Genomic DNA, 21,535 nt, shown 5'->3' with positions numbered 1-21,535 from the left:
AGGCTATAGGTGCAAGGGACATGCATCAACCAAGTCAGCGAGCCTCACCACCTGATCCCGTTAGTCACCTCTTACGACAAGCATAGTCGCCTTTTACGGCAAGCATTGGTTGCTGAAGACCTATTCTACCCCGGATCTGCACGGGTCATTGCCTTTGAAGGGATGGTTTCTCTCAGAACAGACTATAGGTACAGAGGCGTACAGATCTTCACTACACCTATTCACCGTAGGTGTGTGTTTGAATGTCATTTGTAGCTGGGAAGAGGAACCGGCTTGTGACGAGACGTGATAGACAATATTAACTATGGGCTAATAAACACGTTGTAGTATCAAATTCAACACCATTATCTCTTTTATTCACTATGCCAGCAGACACGGGCAGCTTCCCATCAAACTGGAATCAGGCACCTGTAATGCCTTTACTTAAGAAAAGTGACAGATCTCACCCGGCTAATTACAGACCTATTCTATTAAATATGTATAAGGCTCTGAGCCGGTGTAGCACAAAATCACAGGTCACTCACTTCCATCAGGCTCCAAACACTCATTCCAGACGCAGGTCACTCCCCTCTGCCAGGCATAAACACTCACTCAAGGTGCAGATCACTTCCCTTTGGGTTCAAATCAATCCCCTACATTTTTTTCAGTATTCTCATTCTACTGTTCTGTTTTGGTGTACAGTTCTGACGCTTTCAGATGTTCATGTGACCTTCTTCATACCAGATAGGGAAGTAGGTTTGTTGATTGTTTATTTGTTGCTTACGATGAAAGCACCAAGCAAGTCAGCGAGTCTGGCCATCCGATCCCGTTAGTCGCCGTTTACAACAAGCATAGTCGCCTTTTACGACAAACATGGGTTGCTGAAGACCTATTCTATCCCGGATCTTCACGGGTCAGGGAAGTAGGTGATTGTCGGCATACATTATTATGTGTAGACATTCGGACGTTGGACATCAACCGCTCGTTACAAATCTGAAAGGATGTTTAATTTTACCCTAAACAGTGTCAGATCTCTCAAATAGTTAAGTTAAAAGTCACTAGTGTGCCACCAGGTGTTTTCTAATCATAAAATATCAATTTTTTGTCAAACTTCGACGCACGAAAAGAATAAGATACATCTATACAATTGAGAATAATCATATCAAATACATATAAAATATATTTCTCATGGAACTTCTTTTCGAGCATATATCATTTGATTTGGATTTCATAATTCTGAAAAAATCAGGGAATATCCTAATTGAAAACTGTATGTTCATTACATAACATATACAAGTGTAAACGTAAAGTGTATGCTATGTTTACCCATTACCCGGTTCTTTCTGTAGTTTCTTCTCGGTTCTTTCTGTCGTTTCTACTCGGTTCTTTCTGTAGCTTCTACTCGGTTCTTTCTGTCGTTTCTACTCGGTTCTTTCTGTAGTTTCTACTCGGTTCTTTCTGTCGTTTCTACTCGGTTCTTTCTGTCGTTTCTACTCGGTTCTTTCTGTCGTTTCTACTCGGTTCTTTCTGTCGTTTCTACTCGGTTCTTTCTGTAGTTTCTACCCGGTTCTTTCTGTAGTTTCTACTCGGTTCTTTCTGTCGTTTCTACTCGGTTCTTTCTGTAGTTTCTACCCGTTTCTTTCTGTAGTTTCTACTCGGATCTTTCTGTAGTTTCTACTCGGTTCTTTCTGTCGTTTCTACTCGGTTCTTTCTGTAGTTTCTACTCGGATCTTTCTGTAGTTTCTACTCGGTTCTTTCTGTAGTTTCGATTTTCTTCTGTTTCCTTTTCACGAAAGGTATGCGGGCATGTAAACATAATATTTTGTCGTCAAACTAAAGAAAATCTTCAATACCATTAAATGTAAATAAAAGCGACAAAACCCTTACCATATTCGATTACGATTTACGATTTAGATAATATCATGAGCATGCGTTTAGGAATCACCATTAAATAGTGATAATACCAGGTGTTATATTGTAAAGAAATGTTATAACATGCTATTACTCGATGGCCAGTGACAGACCAACTGGGAATCATCGGTTATACATCAGCTTTATTCATGTGGTTATGGTATTACACTATATGGACAGAACAGGACCGGGATATACCAGATCATTTTATCGGCGATTTTACTCTGACCTTGGAAGATATTTACATTCAAAATTGTCATTGTTCTCCACCATTATCCAATAAGGTACCAAGTCATTCCTTCTTGAAAAACAGTTTCCGTGCAAAGCAATATTTATTTAATATAACATTAAAACATTTCGAATTCAGATTCAGATGTAGCTCACGCGAACCGTTTATAGAGACGATGAGATATATGGGGATATCAAGAGAACACAAAATTTGTCAGTTTGTGATTTGAACACTGTAAAAAATTAATAAAATTTCTTACTAATATCTCCCCCATTGTAAGCAGAACTCAGAAAACAGTTCATTGATAAATATTACATCCGTTATCCTAGTTCACAGAAGTTTGTGTCCTTAATGGCAAGTAACAAAGGAGTAATAACGAAAAAGCGGTCAGTGTGCATGTTGTATGCTATGAACTTAAGAAGTAAAAAACATGTTACTTGATAATTGTACATACACCAATTACTATATGACATGTACTATAGGCCTGTGACCCCTCAGTATTGTGAATAAACACTATTGGACCTTGGTCAAAGCTTCTAATAACGTATATGAACTCTTCCTTATGAGACGGCAAGTTTGCAAAATTCCAACAAATATAGAAACATAAATGTATTTCAGTAACAAAATACTTTTGAAGCAAGATTGTTCATATTGTATAGGAAAAAAACTCACTGTCCATGCAATGTAAAACTATTGGTTGTTTCGTCAGTTTGTAAAGAGTGGACAAATAAATAGGTAGTGATACGGATCCTCGAAATCCTGACCGCATGTACAGGGCGGCTCAGGACGTATAGGACTGGGAAAGCGAAAGTATGTCATACATGGCACACACCTCTGAAGACACACAATTTATTAATCGCTTGACGATCATGAATTCTTCTGCATGTTTTGTGTTTGGCGATGTGTCAGACGCCTTCGCCTTCTACTTCACAGAAATGAAACAGAAAGGTCTTGTCAATAGATATAATTCATAAGCTAAGTATGTCAGAGCTGACGTGCCACAGGGATCAGTTACCGGCCCACGTGTATTTTTGGTACTAAATGGACTCAACAAATTAATATTTTACAATCAGCTTCTATATTGGTATCCTCCTTTAGGTTATTCAAGTACAAAGGGAAAAAGTCTCTGTTGAAAGAAATATTAAATGAAGGAATTCTGCCATGTTTACAAACAATTCTATATGTGATTAGGAATCATCATCTGATACCACCATTTCGATTTCAAGTCTGCTAAAACCATCTTATAGCAGCCAAACGATTCCAATAATTATATTTTATACTGAAATTACACAGTTAATACCTCACCTTCTGTTTCTACTCATGTGTTTATTTTCAACAGATATTTTTCTTTATTTGGTCATTTAGTATGGTCACACCCTTAGTTAAATTATCTTTGCTCAAGCTATCAAGTTATTAAATACTAGGTTGCAATGCACATAGCACATATTTGATATTTCTTTAAAAAGATAAACATGAATAAATGTCTTTGATGACAATATATTGATATTCCAATAAAGAGAGGATATCGTAAGTGGTTCACTTTTTTCCAATCCTATTGTGTTTTGTTAATAAACTATGTTTAAACATGTTATACAGCTAGATCTGTGTTCACAAATACATGTTGTACAATGTGTTTCCCTCTATAAACAATGTTATGCAGCTAGATCGGTGTGAACAAGGCTGTGTTGTATAATGTTTCCTTCCCTAGTCACAATGTTATAAAGTTAGATCAGTGTGAACAAGGATGTGTTGTACAATGTTTCCTTCCCTATTCACAATGTTATGAAGCTAGATTGGTGTGAACAAGGATATGTTGTATAATGTTTCCCTAGCTATACACAATGTTATACAGCTAGATCGGTGTGAACACAATGTTATATAGCTAGATCGGTGTTCACAAATACGTGTTGTACAATGTTTCCCTTTCAAAACACAATGTTATACAGCAAGATCGGAGTGAACAAGGATGTGTTGTATAATGTTTCCTTCCCTATTCACAATATTATAAAGCTAGATCGGAGTGAACAAGGATATGTTGTATAATGTTTCCCTCTGTATACACAATGTTATACAGCTAGATCGGAATGAACAAGGATGTGTTGTATAATGTTTTCTTCCCTATTCACAATGTTCTACAGCTAGATCGGAGTGAACAAGGATATGTTGTATGATGTTTCCCTCTCTATACACAATGTTATACAGCTAGATCGGTGTTCAAAAATACGTGTTGTACAATGTTTCCCTTTCAAAACACAATGTTATACAGCAAGATCGGAGTGAACAAGGATATGTTGTACGATGTTTCCTTCCCTATTCACAATGTTATATAGCTAGATTGATGTGAACAAGGATGTGTTGTATAATGTTTCCCTCGCTATACACAATGTTATACAGCTAGATCGGAATGAACAAGGATGTGTTGTATAATGTTTCCCTAGCTATACACAATGTTATACAGCTAGATCGGTGTGAACAAGGATGTGTTGTATAATGTTTCCTTCCCTATTCACAATGTTATAAAGCTAGATCCGAGTGAACAAGGATATGTTGTATAATGTTTCCCTCTGTATACACAATGTTATACAGCTAGATCGGAGTGAACAAGGATGTGTTGTGTAATGTTTCCCTCTCTATACACAATGTTATAAAGCTAGATTGGTGTTCACAAATACGTGTTGTACAATGTTTCCCTTTCAAAACACAATGTTATACAGCAAGATCGGAGTGAACAAGGATGTGTTGTATAATGTTTCCCTCTCTATACACAATGTTATAAAGCTAGATCGGAGTGAACAAGGATATGTTGTATAATGTTTCTCCCTTTTCACAATGTTATATAGCTAGATCGGAGTGAACAAGGATGTGTTGTATAATGTTTCCCTCTCTATACACAATGTTATAAAGCTAGATCGGAGTGAACAAGGATATGTTGTATAACTTTTCTCCCTTTTTTACAATGTTATATAGCTAGATCGGAGTGAACAAGGATATGTTGTATAATGTTTTCCTCTGTATACACAATGTTATAAAACTAGATCGGAGTGAACAAGGATATGTTGTATAATGTTTCTCCCTTTTCACAATGTTATATAGCTAGATCGGAGTGAACAAGGATGTGTTGTATAATGTTTCCCTCTCTATACACAATGTTATAAAACTAGATCGGAGTGAACAAGGATGTGTTGTATAATGTTTCCCTCTCTATACACAATGTTATAAAGCTAGATCGGAGTGAACAAGGATATGTTGTATAATGTTTCTCCCTTTTTTACAATGTTATATAGCTAGATCGGAGTGAACAAGGATATGTTGTATAATGTTTTCCTCTGTATACACAATGTTATAAAACTAGATCGGAGTGAACAAGGATATGTTGTATAATGTTTCTCCCTTTTCACAATGTTATATAGCTAGATCGGAGTGAACAAGGATGTGTTGTATAATGTTTCCCTCTCTATACACAATGTTATAAAGCTAGATCGGTGTGAACAAGGATGTGTTGTATAATGTTTCCCTCTCTATACACAATGTTATAAAACTAGATCGGAGTGAACAAGGATATGTTGTATAATGTTTCCCTCCCTTTTCACAATGTTATATAGCTAGATCGGGGTGAACAAGGATGTGTTGTATAATGATTCCCTCGCGATTCACAATGTTATAAAATTAGATCGGGGTGAACAAGGATATGTTGTATAATGATTCCCTCGCTATTCACAATGTTAGACAGCAAGATCGGAGTGAACAAGGATATGTTGTATAATGTTTCCCTCCCTTTTCACAATGTTATATAGCTAGATCGGGGTGAACAAGGATGTGTTGTATAATGTTTCCCTCTCTATACACAATGTTATATAGCTAGATCGGAGTGAACAAGGATGTGTTGTATAATGTTTCCCTCTCTATACACAATGTTATATAGCTAGATCGGGGTGAACAAGGATGTGTTGTATAATGATTCCCTCGCGATTCACAATGTTAGACAGCAAGATCGGAGTGAACAAGGATATGTTGTATAATGTTTCCCTCCCTTTTCACAATGTTATATAGCTAGATCGGGGTGAACAAGGATGTGTTGTATAATGATTCCCTCGCGATTCACAATGTTAGACAGCAAGATCGGAGTGAACAAGGATATGTTGTATAATGTTTCCCTCCCTTTTCACAATGTTATATAGCTAGATCGGGGTGAACAAGGATGTGTTGTATAATGATTCCCTCGCGATTCACAATGTTAGACAGCAAGATCGGAGTGAACAAGGATATGTTGTATAATGTTTCCCTCCCTTTTCACAATGTTATATAGCTAGATCGGGGTGAACAAGGATATGTTGTATAATGTTTCCCTCCCTTTTCACAATGTTATATAGCTAGATCGGGGTGAACAAGGATGTGTTGTATAATGATTCCCTCGCTATTCACAATTGTAGACAACAAGATCGGAGTGAACGAGGATGTTTTGTACAATGTGTGTCTACACATGCACAATGTTAGAAAGTTTGAGCGTTGTGTGAATCACACAAGCCATGGACAGACCACATGAGGCGATTTATAAAGCGATGACACACTTACGCATTTCTCAGACAATGCTACTTAAACCGTCGTTTTGGTTCCGCTTTTTGTGTTGCTTCACAGATCCAAAATGTTGCTTCAACCTATCATCAGGGTTCGCATATTCGTTACGTTTACAGATCGACGTTGCTACTTCGACCTGTCAACATGGCGAGGTTCTTGGTTTTGGCTTTCACGTGTTTATTAATTTATTAGCCCTTTATATTATTCAGTACTGTCAGAACAAGTTAGCCTACTTGTACTTCTCAGACAGTGATTCGACTATCCAAGCCAATCATGTTGGTCCCACAAGCATGTTAAAGACATTAAGTTACATATATTCAAATGTGATTGATACCTCAGCCGCTTCGTTTAATCGAAATGTTTACATTATTGTGACCATTTGTCTACTTTAGTCTGCAAATATAAAGTCATTTCAGTTCTATCAGCTTTAAAAATTGAAGTAAATACCAAATCATTCTAGTTCAGGACATGAACTGACGAAGCCAAGAAGACGGGTTAGGGTAACGCAGACATTATCAAAGGAGCAGACATTTCTGGATATCTGCCTGTTTTAAAACTCCTCTCTTAACCTTACATGTTGTGAGCAAAACACAACTATACACAAATGTGGACACGTAAATCGGAAAGGGAGCAGAACAGATAATTGTTCCGTGGGTTGTGCGTTATTAATGAAATGCAATTACGTTCCACTGTATTCACAATAGCGAACCACCAAGGCGTAAAATAAGACCGACAATACCCTTCTCAAAGCCACAAGAAATCTCTGCAAAAACATAGAATCATTATTCATTTGAACTTGTGGAATCATCTCTCACAAAGTCATATAGATAAAAACGACAAACCCGTTTCCACAAAATCATCAGAAATCTCTGCTCAAATTACAGTCCATTGTACGATTCCGACTACATCATGAGCATGTGTTTATGAAATCACTATCAAATAGTTTGCGAAAAGGGGAGCATTTCCTGCCCCATCGTTGATACATGTCACAAAGACATGCAAAGGCAAGAGAATTATTCGCCTAAAAAACCACGCGTGAACATATAATACAAATCAAAAGAGGGAATTGCATCGTACATAACCGTTGTCACTGACACGTCAAATTGGGAAATGTTTTCCACATGCCTTCCAGAAAACCTTTTGAAAGCCTTACTGAGGCCATGAATAATTTGGGCAAAAGTTGTTAGACGCTCTTGAAATCTTGGTAGAAAGAGCATGCTCTGCCTGGAGCTGTTCGAATAGTTGTCCACATAAAGGGAAAGTTAAAGTCATCCCTTTTGTCACACAGTCTTGTAGAGGGCGTTTTGTCACTCTGAGCATACATATAAATATGACATGGGTGAGGTATCCTTTATTTCTCGTTCAGGAGGGTAAATCAGTGGAAAGGAATTGGCTATTTAATGATTATTGAACAATATAAGATCATCGATATACCTGAAGCTTAAGTTAAACTTCTTGGCCAAAGTACCTTAGATGACTTTGCCAATCTGAGCAGAAATTCCGATGCATATGCATATAGAAACAGATCAGCAAGAAAGGGAGCACAATTGATGTCCATGAGGATGCCTACTTCTTACTTAATGACTTACCCCCAAATTTTACATAGATGTTATAAATGAGGAAGTTCAGCATTTCACATGTTGTTTTCTCAGTAAACTTCTTATGGAATTCCCTTTCATGTTTGACAAATTGTCCTGAACCTCTGAAGTTAGATATGTAACTGTATCCATGGTCATCACGTTTGTGTGACAAAAGTCCCACGGTTCATGGAATGAAGTTTTACTTAAGTTTGTCGTGTGGGATAGTAGTGTACAAAGTTGAAAATTCAAATGTTTTGACAGAATTGAACTAGGTTCTTCTCTGAGATTGCCAAAAGTCAAGCTTATCTTTTGAGCTTTTGAGAAAGCACGTGGTATAAATTCCACTTGTCTCAAATACTTTCTGAGAATATGGAGAAAGTCCTTTCTTGATAGAATTAAGTATTATGATTAATCATTGAGACAGGGATTTGGTAGTACATTTGCTGGACACAGCAATATATCTCTCTTTGTACGGATTTTTATGGAGATTTGGAATCCAGTGGAAAAGAGGAATAGACATGTCTTCAGGTTTAGAGCCCAGAAAAAATGTTGATAGTACTGCTGCAGAGTTTTGGCAGATTTGCTTCGACATCACCCATAATATAATGATGTTAAACTTGTGATCCCGATTGGAGGTGAGGTGAAAGTGGATGTAACGTCGCGTCCAAGATTATTGCACTTACATAGCATCGATTTATAGTGCAAGCTCACTGAGATACCATGCCGCAGTTTAACCTGAATTCCCCACTCAGACACAGTAAACTGACTCCGAGCCGACCAGACGACCAGTCCTTTGTTTTAGCCCCTTAATACCGAGCGCCAGACAGGGTAACAACAAGTACCACCTTTTAGCGTCTTTTGGTATGACGCGGCCGGGGATCGAACCCCGGATCTTCCGCTCTCAGGGCTGACGTTCTACCACTAGACCACGGAGGCGGTCTATCACGATTGGAAGGAGGCTGATAACGATATTTTGGTTCATATGTGAATAACTGACGAAGGTTGTCATTGTCAACAAGATAGAAGTAACCTGTGATGATATGACCAGAAGGTTGGTAGCAGAATCGTGAGTCCTGGCTTGAAAAAAACAAGCTTCCATTCTCGGTTCCCGCCACTTCCGAAACGTAATTACACTGTTGTAACTTAATATCAGTGATGAATGCCATGAAGAATAACACTTGAAGCACACAACCGACAACGGTTCTTTATCTTGACTTTCCCCTTGTCTTGTGTGTATTAAGTGACAATGTTAACTGACATTTTTGTTTGTTTGTGGTTTGTGTACTTATGTATGGTATAACGTTCGTGTATATGTTTTTGTATATGGGCCTGGGGCCTTCATGTCATGCAGAAAACGTCTTCTTCACCGCGAATAGCTGCAAGGTTGGTTGAGCAATAATTTCTCACTCACTCACTCTTCTTCTACAAATGTCTTTTCCTCTCATAACATAGATGATTGGGTGTTTAATCTGTATGCTTAAATAAGTAAACACTTGTGTTTCGATTATTACCAGCAATATACTGTTAAGTGTATTTTGGAGTGCGTAAATATGTAGAGACTAAGTCAGGACGAAGGAACGTAACACTGCGCGTGATATCAATACCCATCATTTACTGTGGGCTCTTTACACTTACATAGCCTGTGGCTGTTAGTGTCTCGCAGGAAGCTTGAAAAAAAGACTTCGCAAGTCAAAACAAATTACACATTTCGATTGAGAGAATCAAGAGATTCAAAATGATATAAAATGAGGTTATACCGAGATGCCCTTTATTAAAAGTTCCCATTAGCTGCGACATTACAAATTATGGGAAATCGACGGATTTGACATTACAACCTACAGAGGACACATTAAAACCTGGTGGCGTATTTGCAAGAATGACTTGTTAAAATACGACAACCATGGCAACACACTGAATTGCGGGGACAATTGTATTAATAGAAGTTGCTGCGATTCAACTGATGAAGATGAAACGGATCGTCAGATTTCAGTCGAACACATATTACTGGAAAATGGTTGAGATGGAATGAATCATACACTGATCAGAACGAATATGTGTATCTTCACCCGAAAGTTTTGACTATTTTATTCATTTATTTTACAGCATTCCTCGCAAGCATTATCCGAGAGAGCAAGTATGTGACCATTCTTCTTGTCGGTTGCAAAACGAAAACTAACTTTCGGGCAATGTGATTTTTCATGATTACTAAAAATACGGATGCCTTAGTCACAATACAAACTTCACATCTAGTCACAGAGAAGACCGCAGAACATATCTACATGAAATGTAACATGTTCCCCGGTAAAATACTGAAATATATTTAAGCCCAATCAGTATCCAGTTGATTTGAAATCTTTGAAACCATCAACGGGATTCAAAATATTGTGAATTTCCGATTCTAATGTGATATCTAACCCTTGGATAATGAATCTATCTCAGCTGTTCGTTTCGATGGCATTTAAGACACACACACACGTTGAAGTAAGGGTGAAGAACAATTTGTCTCAAAGACATCTTTACATCCGAAAGTAATACTTCACGAAACACTGCACACGAAGGAAATATTGTTCATTTTCACAATAAATTCATGAAGGAAATTATTAAGGTTGTCACGAAAAAACATGATAAACTCGTCTTCTACCCGGCGAACTTACCATGTGCTGCAGAAAATGTTGACGAATATCCTGAAGTGGGCAATACTGTATACATTCACAATGTTTCTGATCATGAATGAAATATGGATAAGTGGCAATTTCCAGTTTTCATAAACAAATCTGAAGACACCCGTATCGTGGAAATATCCCCTTTCTTATCCCCCTTGAAGTTTAAAATGTATGCATCTCGCACTGTGGTCTTCTGACAGTGCTACCTAGAGGTGAATATTATGTAACCTAGGCGTTCGTGTGACATCTAAAAATGAGATATTATTCAATCAGTTTAAAAGGCTGTTTGTATAAGCTATTATTTTTCTTTGTCATCATGCAAAACCATTTCGACCTCTACAGTTTTAAAACAACGTGCGTAGTTTCATAATCAGCCCCCGCAACGCGAAAATCAGACCGTTCCGTTCTCAGTATCAGCTTCTCTCGGCATGTAGTTACCCAGTTAAATGTTTAATGTCAGATATACACGCCATGAAGAACAATAACAGCACAAACTCGACCACATAACGGCATCATTTAGAACCATGAACCAAGTAGCGTCAGTGTACATAAGCATCTGAGGCTAAGTTTGTATCCGGAGCGTTGCCAAGTGGACGATTAAATTCAAATACTTCATGTCCATCAAACCAAAAATACAAATTGATAACCTTGTATGTCTTTAAAGAAGCAATGGCTTTGGAACTGAGAAATCAATAAAACATTTTGTTAATAAATGGCAGCTATCAATCATTCGAAAAATTAATAATGTAAACTGAAAAGGTCAACTCATTTCAAAAACCAATACTCGGTTTCTGTATATTTTATCTTTGAATCATTTGAAACTTATGTATGATGATTGTCATCTTGAATTCTGGCAACCATAACCTTTCACGTAAAGCAATCGAAGATTTATCAAGTAGAGACATTGTCCAAGAAGTCGTGTATACCATGTTAAGTGAACATCCTTCCAGAATCCCGGATGAAATGTGGCCATGGTTTTTTGTAAGCATATTTCACAAGCAGTTACCTTGACTTTCAAACTCAGTAAGAAATTTAAAGAGAGTCAATATTGGATTTTCATCTGATCTGAAAACATCACTACAAAAGTTATAAAACACTTGGTAAGGTTACAAAAGTTTTACGTTTAGCAGTTTAGGCTAAAAAAAGTTACGTTCTGAAAGACAGATGACCCACCAAGGGCGCCAAATCTTTTAATGTTCTTTCTGATAATGGCTACGATCCTGTAATTTATTGGTTTAGAAAGAGTTAGCGACCAACAAGCTCAAAAGGAATTAAGAACAGCATATATATCATAGGGTAAACTGGCCTCATATTAATGCAAGGGATTGCTCGATTGATCAAATAATGCTTTAGGAATCTCAAATGCAAACCAGACTGTCAATACGGTTTTCAATAATGAATATTGGAATGGATAGGATTCAGAATTCTGTTTTACAAACTGATATGAGTCCAAATAAGTTTCATACACTCAAAGGCAGAAATCAATGAAACTTCGTCTTTTTTCAACTATTTTCGCAAATAAACGCGTACATCGCAATACAACTATTATGTTTCGTCTTATCAATAAATGAACTGTTTCTGATATATATCTTTTGCGTCATGACGTAGGGATACAGACATCGTGGTGTATATCCACTGCTTCATGTCGTATCAATACAGACACCGTGGTGTATATCTACTGCTTCATGTTGTATCATTACAGACACCGTGGTGTATATCTACTGCTTCATGTTGTATCAATACAGACACCGTGGTGTATATCCACTGCTTCATGTCGTATCAATACAGGCACCGTGGTGTATATACACTGCTTCATGTTGTATCACTACAGACACCGTGGTGTATATCCACTGCTTCATGTTGTATCAATACAGACACCGTGGTGTATATCTAGTGCTTCATGTTGTATCAATGCAGACACCGTGGTGTATATCCACTGCTTCATGACGTATCAATACAGACACTGTGGTGTATATCCACTGCTTCATGTTGTATCAATACAGACACCGTGGTTGTATATCCACTGCTTCATGTCGTATCAATACAGACGCCGTGGTTGTATATCTACTGCTTCATGTTGTATCATTACAGACAACGTGGTGTATATCCACTGCTTCATGTTGTATCAATACGAACACCGTGGTGTATATCCACTGCTTCATGTTGTATCAATACAGACACCGTGGTGTATATCCTCTGCTTCATGTTGTATAAATACAGACAACGTGGTGTATATCCACTGCTTCATGTTGTATCAATACAGACACTGTGGTGTATATCCACTGCTTCGTGTTGTATCAATACAGACACCGTGGTGTATATCAACTGCTTCATGTCGTATCAATACAGACACCGTGATGTATATCCACTGCTTCATGTCGTATCAATACAGACACCATGGTGTATATACACTGCTTCACGTCTTATCAATGCAGACACCGTGGTGTATATCCCCTGCTTCATGTCGTATCAATACAGAAACCGTGGTTGTATATCTACTGCTTCATGTCGTATCAATACAAACACCGTGGTGTATATCTACTGCTTCATGTTGTATCAATACAGACACATTTGTGTATATCTAGTGCTTCATGTTGTATCAATACAGACACCGTGGTGTATATCCACTGCTTCATGTCGTATCAATACAAACACCGTTGTGTATATCCACTGCTTCATGTCGTATCTATGCAGACCATGATGTATTTTGGCATTTCTTCATGATATTATTAATCAGACAAAAATACTTAAAATTCATAATCAAACAGTCTACATAGCGTATTGCTCACACCCGAGTTATTTTCTACCTTGACTGTTTATGTAACTGGTTGTAACATGTATTACCGGAGCGGTATTTATTTGTCGCACCAATTGTTTCCCAATCACGTCCATGTATAATTTACGGAAATGTTATATAAATTAACCAAATTAATTAAGCTCAAACCATGATATATATACATTGCGTGATGTATCAATACATACATCGTGGTAGAGAATGGGCAGCCCTTCAGTCGGAACTTGATCATATTCACAGGTTCAGATATCGCCTGTCTCTCTGTTTCAAGGACATTATAACATCTGTGGCCTACCTGACAACAACATATTGTTGTTTGTTTTTCCTCACATGTAAATGCTGGTATAAACTTTATTTTTCTGAAGATACTTAAATGCGACATCTTTAAAACCAAAACGTTAAAAACAGTCGTGACTGCATCGATTTCCCATTCTATTAAAAAATACCGTAAGTGATTTGTCATTTAGATGCAATTGCATAACACTTCAAAAACTATTTGGCCAAAAAATCAACTGCCTTCTTCCGAAATCGCATGTTGACATTTAACAGCTCGGTCATCATCCCTTGCACGACTTTTCTTATTTTTTTTACAGCGCTCCTCAGAACAAGCCCCTTGGTAGACGGAGGTGACATTCTCGATTGCATTGTCTTGAGATGTTTCATGTTAATGGAGATAATTTAGACTCACAAGTCTGCTCCGAGTGATCATTCAGCATTGTGATAGCAGAGATTTCAACAGCTTAAAATGGACGCAGAAACAGATCCGAATAACAAGATGTTAAACCAGTTATTACCTCACAGCTGATTGACGCTTCATCACGCGATTACTGCGTGTGCTTGTGTCATAAAGAAACGATGATTCAGAGTCCTATAATAATAACAACAATTATAGCAACATAACGAACGTGACCGTGATACCTTAATGGCCAAAGGGGCAGTGGGTAGCCTTGTGGTTAAACTGTTGGCTTGCCAGGCCGAAACCCCTGGTTTGAATCTCCACTTTGGAAGCTTCCGGCAGGGATAATGCTGTATCAAGTCGACGTGAATCCGCACTCATTCACTCCTTCAAATACACCGAAATAAAATAGAAATAAGTATGTCTATGAACTACTACTACTACTACTACTACTACTGCTGCTGCTGCTGCTGCTGCTACTACTACTACTACTACTACTACTACTGCCAATTTTCGTCATGCGCCTTTGCATCAACCCTGAGTTCCAACGGTAGCAGTCCCGAAATTCCAAATGACCGTTCACATTATTCTCCACTCATACAGTTGTCACTGATGACCCACACATGGGCTCACTTTTCTGATGGTAGCCTCAAAGATTCCGACCCCTCTTCTGTCAATGATCTTTCTGGTGATCACTTGTATATTTTGTATATGTCATTCAAGAGTCAAATCTTTGATTTACCGATCTAGAAACAGGCCAGTTAAACAATTTAACCAATAATTTCCACAGAATCAACTTTATAATTTAAATTTAATTATTTACACTCAAACTTAACGCGGACTGCTCTTTGCATGACATTATCTGATGCGTGTATGCTAGTGCTCGACCACTGGAGGAGCTCCATACAATGACAATAATCCACCAAAGGTATGTAAACAAAATCAACAAAAGAAAAACTTGTTCCAAATAAAACTAAATGAGACAAGAACAGATATATCCTGGATAGAACTTTGCTTGGAATTACGTTCCTCAGGGCAATCAATGTCAAAACGCCAAAAGATCATTTGGATTAATTTATGCATCGATGTCGATCGAGTTAAGTGCAATGTGTTGAGGAAATCAGCAACCCTGTTGTCCTGGCCTGAAAAGTTTTACAGAAGGCTTTCTGTTCAGGACCAGTCACTTCCCAATCGAAACCGTCAATGTGTGATTTTGCATCAAAATGTAAATATGAAATGTAGATTACGCAATGAATTTAATGAGACTGTCTAACACATTGTCAGTGGATGCCCCGCTTTGGCACAAACACAGTATCTTAAGCGACAGGATGGAATGGCTCGATCTTTTTATTACCGTCTTCGCTATGCTTGTGGTTTTGACACAGAGGCCCAGCCATGGTACGACCATATACAAAATCCTTTGGAATAGGCCCGTAGACAGCCTCAGACGTATCCAGGCCAGCAAGCCTGATCTTGTCCTTTTTGGTAAATCCAATGAAATCATTTATATCATTAAATTTTCTATCCCTATTGACACTAATGTGATTGACAAGATTGAGGAAAAACATGGCAAATATGCGGATCTCACTTTCGAAATATCACGCTTGCATCCCAAGTACCAAGTTGCCCGACTCCCCATTGTTCTCGGTGCCTTAGATTTGGTACCTCCCAATCTGTTGACTGACATTGTGAGGGTACCCGAGTTTGTTACCAGGAATACAGCCCTTCTGACAATCTGGGCGTTGGAGAGTCTACATATTAAGTTCTGGCTGGGTTTGACTAGGCAGCGCTTCCTGGGTGAAGTCCCATTCGCTGTCTGGGCTGCGTGTAGAGGGGGCAAGGGCCCTGAGCTGATGATGAGCATAACTAGCCTGACTGTGCAAAGATCACCCAAACCCTCTTTGCTGCTTTTTACACGGCACTGCATCGATGGGTGTTCTCTCGGGACAGGCATACATATTATGATTTTTGTGAATGTCCGTTCCATCCTAAAGTATGAGTGTGTCGCAATGAGAATACAACTTTCAGAATATCTTGATTCAGCACCATTCCCATTACGGCGGTAAAGAGACTGTTTGTTCAGGGAGAAGAGGATGTCATTTTAGATTTGCAAGGTGTCCATATGCGCTTTTAATAATATCCTGCATTATTACTTATATACTCAAATATGTTTTCTACACGAACCAATATAAATTGCGCAATAAAAATACAAAGAAAGGTTTCAAAGCGTTTTATGGTAGACTTCCAAATTTCACGCATCAGTGACACATATTATGTCCGATGCAATTCCCTATTTTGACTTCTCGACAGGTGAACTGATAGACTTGCCTTTGCATGTGTTTGTGACGGGTGTCGACGTTGGAGCAGGAGACGCTCACATTTTCGAGAACACCTGGTATCATAACTATGTGGATGGTGATTCATAAACACATGCTCATGATACAGTCGGAATTATACCGTCGAGATTTCTTGTGGCTACGGAAAGGGCTTCGTCGCGTTTATTTCCTGTTTGAGCAGAGCCCTCACACATGCTAATAGACCCGGCATATAATGAGCGTACACTACGAGTTTCAGTCATACCGTTGGCGCAAACTACACGTCAAGGGTAATCGTGAACACAACAGGAATATTAAATAATTCTTCGCAATATGTTGTTAGCGCACAACACTTACCCATTATGCTGCATACAGTAAACTACGGTTATAACAAACTCAAAGGGACCACTAATTTTAGTTCGTTATAACCGTAGTTCGTTACAAGTGAATATATAGCATGCATAGAGCAAATGCCCGGGGCCAACGAAACAATTCGTGATATCCGCCAGTTCGTTATGAACAATGCTTCACGAGACATGACCAACAGACAATCACATTTACATGCATCCCTGTTTGTTCACAGCTTTCATGCCTGCACTATGGCCAGTTTTAACACGATGGCGTGCAAGGCTGCAGGGCACTTGTCTATCGCTGCAATCTTCTTCCCGCATAGCGTGCATGACTCCGTGCCTTCTACGCAATGCCTGATAAATGTACGTTCTTCGTTAAATATTTATCAGATGCTTCAACGGTATGTTATACTACGTTATCGCACACGTGTATTTAATGTACGGTACAGTGTTACACATGCATTCTAACGTATAACGAACACTACAGTGATCGATGTATCTACACAAATTAATAGCAGAGAGCTAGGCGTGGGGCGACGTCTCAGATACGCTAGAGCGCCAGGTATGTGGCCAGACGTCTCAAGTATGTGCCCCAACGTCTCAGATATGTTGGAGCGTAGGGTATGTCCCCAACGTCTCAGGAACGCTAGAAGGTCAAATATATGACCTTACGACTCAGGAAGGCTACAGCGTCAGATATGTGCCCCAACGTCTCAGATACGCTCTAGTTTCAGGTATGAGCTAGAACGTCTCAGGAACGACATATTGTCAGATATGTGCTCCAACGCTAGAGTTTCAGTTATGGGCTCCAACGTCTCCGGTACGACATATTGTCATATATGTGCTCCAACGTCTCAGATACGCTAGAGATTCAGGTATGTGCTCCAGCGTCTAAGATACGCTAGAGTTTCAGCTATGTGCTCCAACGTCTCAGATACGCTAGAGTTTCAGGTATGTGCTCCAGCGTCTCAGATACGCTAGAGTTTCAGGTATGTGCTCCAACGTCTCAGATACGCTAGAGTTTCAGGTATGTGCTCCAACGTCTCAGATACGCTAGAGTTTCAGATATGTGCTCCAACGTCTCCGGCACGACATATTGTCAGATATGTGCTCCAACGCAAGAGGGTCAGATATGTGCTTCCACGTCTCAGGAAGGACATAGTGTCAGATATTTGCTCCAATACTAGAGGGTCCGATATGTGCTCCAACGCTAGAGGGTCAGATATGTGTCAGATATGTATAAGTCTCAGGTACGCTAGAACGTCAGTGCCCCTTGTTTTTTTGTACCGATAACTTAATATTCTGAAGCAGGACTCAATATTTTCAGTAAATGTTGTGCACATTTATGTGGAACAATTGTTCGTTTTGTAAGAAACCACAGACACCATGTCAACAATATCAAATGATCGACAGCAGCAAGTATCGGCGATGTAGCCAACCATGCACCGTCTGCAATAACATCGTAATACGTCTTGACAAGCCAGTCTATAGATCATATCTCCTCAGGCACATTTACAGTATCTAAGAGCGGTAATAACATATACTACCGAACCCTGCGCTCATTCTGTATGCTTAACCGCAATAGGGATGCTATGGATCTGTTGCCCACATCTGGCGTGCAAACAATTAACACCGCAAACATCAAAAAACAGTTACACTAATTCTATGACCTTTTCAAACAAAATATACATGTGTCATTCTCTACATTTTGTGGTATATTTGACGGCAATATGTTACCTGGGCAGCATCAGGGGCGCAAATTACAGTGTAATGACGCTATTGAACGATTTTTAATGGTTGGAAAATAAGCTTGTGATTAGTCGATTTTCGGTGAAACTGGTGGCCATCCTTTTTATATATTAAGTCAACTTCGAATGAAAAAATATAGGTTATAATTACTAAGGATGGGGTCGCAAAGACACTCAACTGGCTACTCAAAGCCCTTTATTACAATGGTTGGATGAAGTGTTGTCCAATGTCAGATATTTTTTATTTTCATGTGGTGATTCATTTGTGTGGATTTCCTAATATGTAGGGGATGCAAGATCTGGTCTTTTGCTCGATTAAACAAAGGTTGCAGAATATTTACCGTGAAAGCTGGCATTTCTTTGCCTTTCCTCAGTCATTACAATGATATAAGGTTTGCTGAAAACCAGCAAGGTTTATTAGTACGTTAGATGATAAATCTCCTCACTCTCTCTCCTCCCTCCCCCTCTCTCTTTCTCTCTGGGATTTTATCATACGAATATTATTACTTTTTATCATATTTATCGCTATATGTCAAAATTAAAATATATATAAGTATGCTTTTAAATAATAATAATCATGAGCGTTTGTAGCTTTTTACTTACTTGCGATTACTCCTTATAAAGGGGTAGACCGCCTTTATATGGCTTGACTAATTGGCAGTGCTATCAAATTCGACTTACGTCCCTGAAGTCCATGCTGGTTCGCATTTCACGACGTACATCACTTGAGCGGTTTTGGATAACCCATAGATATAGAATTATAAGTTTCATATGGTGTTTTAACTACATTGTCAAGACAAAAAGTGTGAACCGGGCCGGGGAGCATACTTCCCCTGCAATTTGTTCAGGGCAAGGTGTACAGTGATGAATCATCATAGCTCTACCATATACTGTTTATGTCATGGTTCTGTGAATAAGCGATACACATGAGTAATACATATCCCCCATGACCGCCAACCAATCACACCCTTAGACGCTAAGGTAAATGAACAAGCATTTGCCACCAAGGTATACTAATGTAAACAACAACACATTACAACCTAGACATACGTATCTAAATAAACCACATATAGATCGGATACTTAGGTAAATAAACAACCTACATCCACTCGGATACTTAGGCAAATAAACAATATACAGAATCCAAGAAATGTCAATTAAATAGACATGTAGTCGCTGACCATGCTAAGGTAAATATACAATATGTAGCCCCTGGACATATTTGGGTAAATAAGCAGCATATAGTCCCTGGACATAATAAAGTAAATAAACAACATATAGCCTCATGTTGGTTGGTTTGTTGTTTAACGCCGCACTCGGCAATATTCCAGCCCATGTACTAGCATATACTTGGGTAAATATACAACATATTGCCCCAGGAAATACAAGGGTAAATAAACAACATATAGCCTCTGGATATACTTGGGTAGGTAAACTACATATATCCTATGTATATACTTGGGTAAAAACAACAACATATACTCCCTGGATATACTTGGGTAAATTTACAAAATATAGCCCCTCGACAAACTTCGATAAATAACGACATATATAGCCCCTCCCCGGACATAATAAGGTTGACACACAACATCAAGCATTCTGGGCTCATACCTGCGGCATACTTGCAATGACACTGAGCGTCCATGCCACACCCAACATGATTTTTCCCCGGCGGTCAGCGTCGTGGATGCTCATAGGGTGCACGATGGAGAAGTACCTGTCGAGGCTGATGGTGACGAGGATGAAGGACGACAGGTAGAATCCAAACGCCCTACAGAACATCATGAATCTACAGGCCAGATCTCCAGCCTCCCAGGCAACAGTTATGTGCCACACTGTCTCCAGGGGGAGCATGATGAAGGCGACGATCAGATCGGCTATAGAGAGATGCATGATGAAGGTGTTAACACGCGATTTGAAACCCCGACTTCGGAACAGGGTCACAAAGACGATAAGATTTCCGGATGCAGCGACTATGAATAAACATATGTAAGCTATGACGGATACCATGTTGTCATCATTGAATGTCATCTCCCGCGGTAAAGGTGTGGAAAGTTCAGACCGGTTACAAGCAGCCAAGCTGACAACTTTAGGCAGAGCCTGGGTGGGGTAGGACAACACGGTCGGGGGATCAGTCGTTGTTGGGCGAAGCGGGAACATGGCCGAGCAGTTGTTGTTATCCACTGCTCTGTAGGAGAAGAAATGGGCTTGGTGTGTACCCATGCCGAACTGTAGCATCACCTTAGCCTTGTTTACATCCCTACTCCCCACACACTGACTGCTGCTATGGCTACCTCCGCTTCTCGATACGCTGCCGATGTGGTTACACGGCCGTCTCGCAGCTGTGAAGTACTCAAAAACTATTTTGATTCCGTTAAACAGCTTCGATTGATGGGTGACAACTGTTCGCAATGTCGTTAACGCCTTCTGCTTGCATACGCCAGAGACTGGACGCCGTCAGAGAGCACACAGATGAATATGCGAGCTAATTTCTGTCGTTATTACACTAAAATGAAAAGTCGCGCTTGCTGTGCAGTCTTTCCGCTTACAGTATCTCTCCCGGAATAACCTTGGTCGTCGTCGATCAATCCGCCACGTACACACGCCTGCTTTGACTGGATCCGGCCTTTCAGTAACTGTTCTCTGTTCTTTGTTCAAAGTCGATTGACTCCTATATATGTATCAGAACAGCCCTATTGCTTGTTAGTGTATGGT

General features: G+C 39.2%; 1 protein-coding gene across 1 annotated transcript in view; it reads right to left on the bottom strand.

Annotated features, from left to right (window-relative positions):
• LOC124147064 (adipokinetic hormone/corazonin-related peptide receptor variant I-like) overlaps positions 1-21,043 on the bottom strand; it is a 63,628-nt gene extending 42,585 nt beyond the window's left edge. The window contains exon 1 of the mRNA XM_048381329.1: positions 20,432-21,043. Coding sequence (XP_048237286.1) covers positions 20,432-21,043 — 612 coding nt within the window. The remainder of the gene's footprint in view (positions 1-20,431) is intronic.
• Positions 21,044-21,535: the final 492 nt, after the last annotated feature.

This window comes from Haliotis rufescens, unplaced genomic scaffold (genome assembly GCF_023055435.1).
Source record: "Haliotis rufescens isolate VD_foot unplaced genomic scaffold, xgHalRufe1.0.p SCAF_1, whole genome shotgun sequence".
Taxonomy (NCBI): Eukaryota; Metazoa; Mollusca; class Gastropoda; order Lepetellida; family Haliotidae; genus Haliotis; species Haliotis rufescens.
The sequence above is the reverse complement of the archived record's forward strand: the minus strand, read 5'-3'. Positions and strand labels throughout refer to the sequence as shown.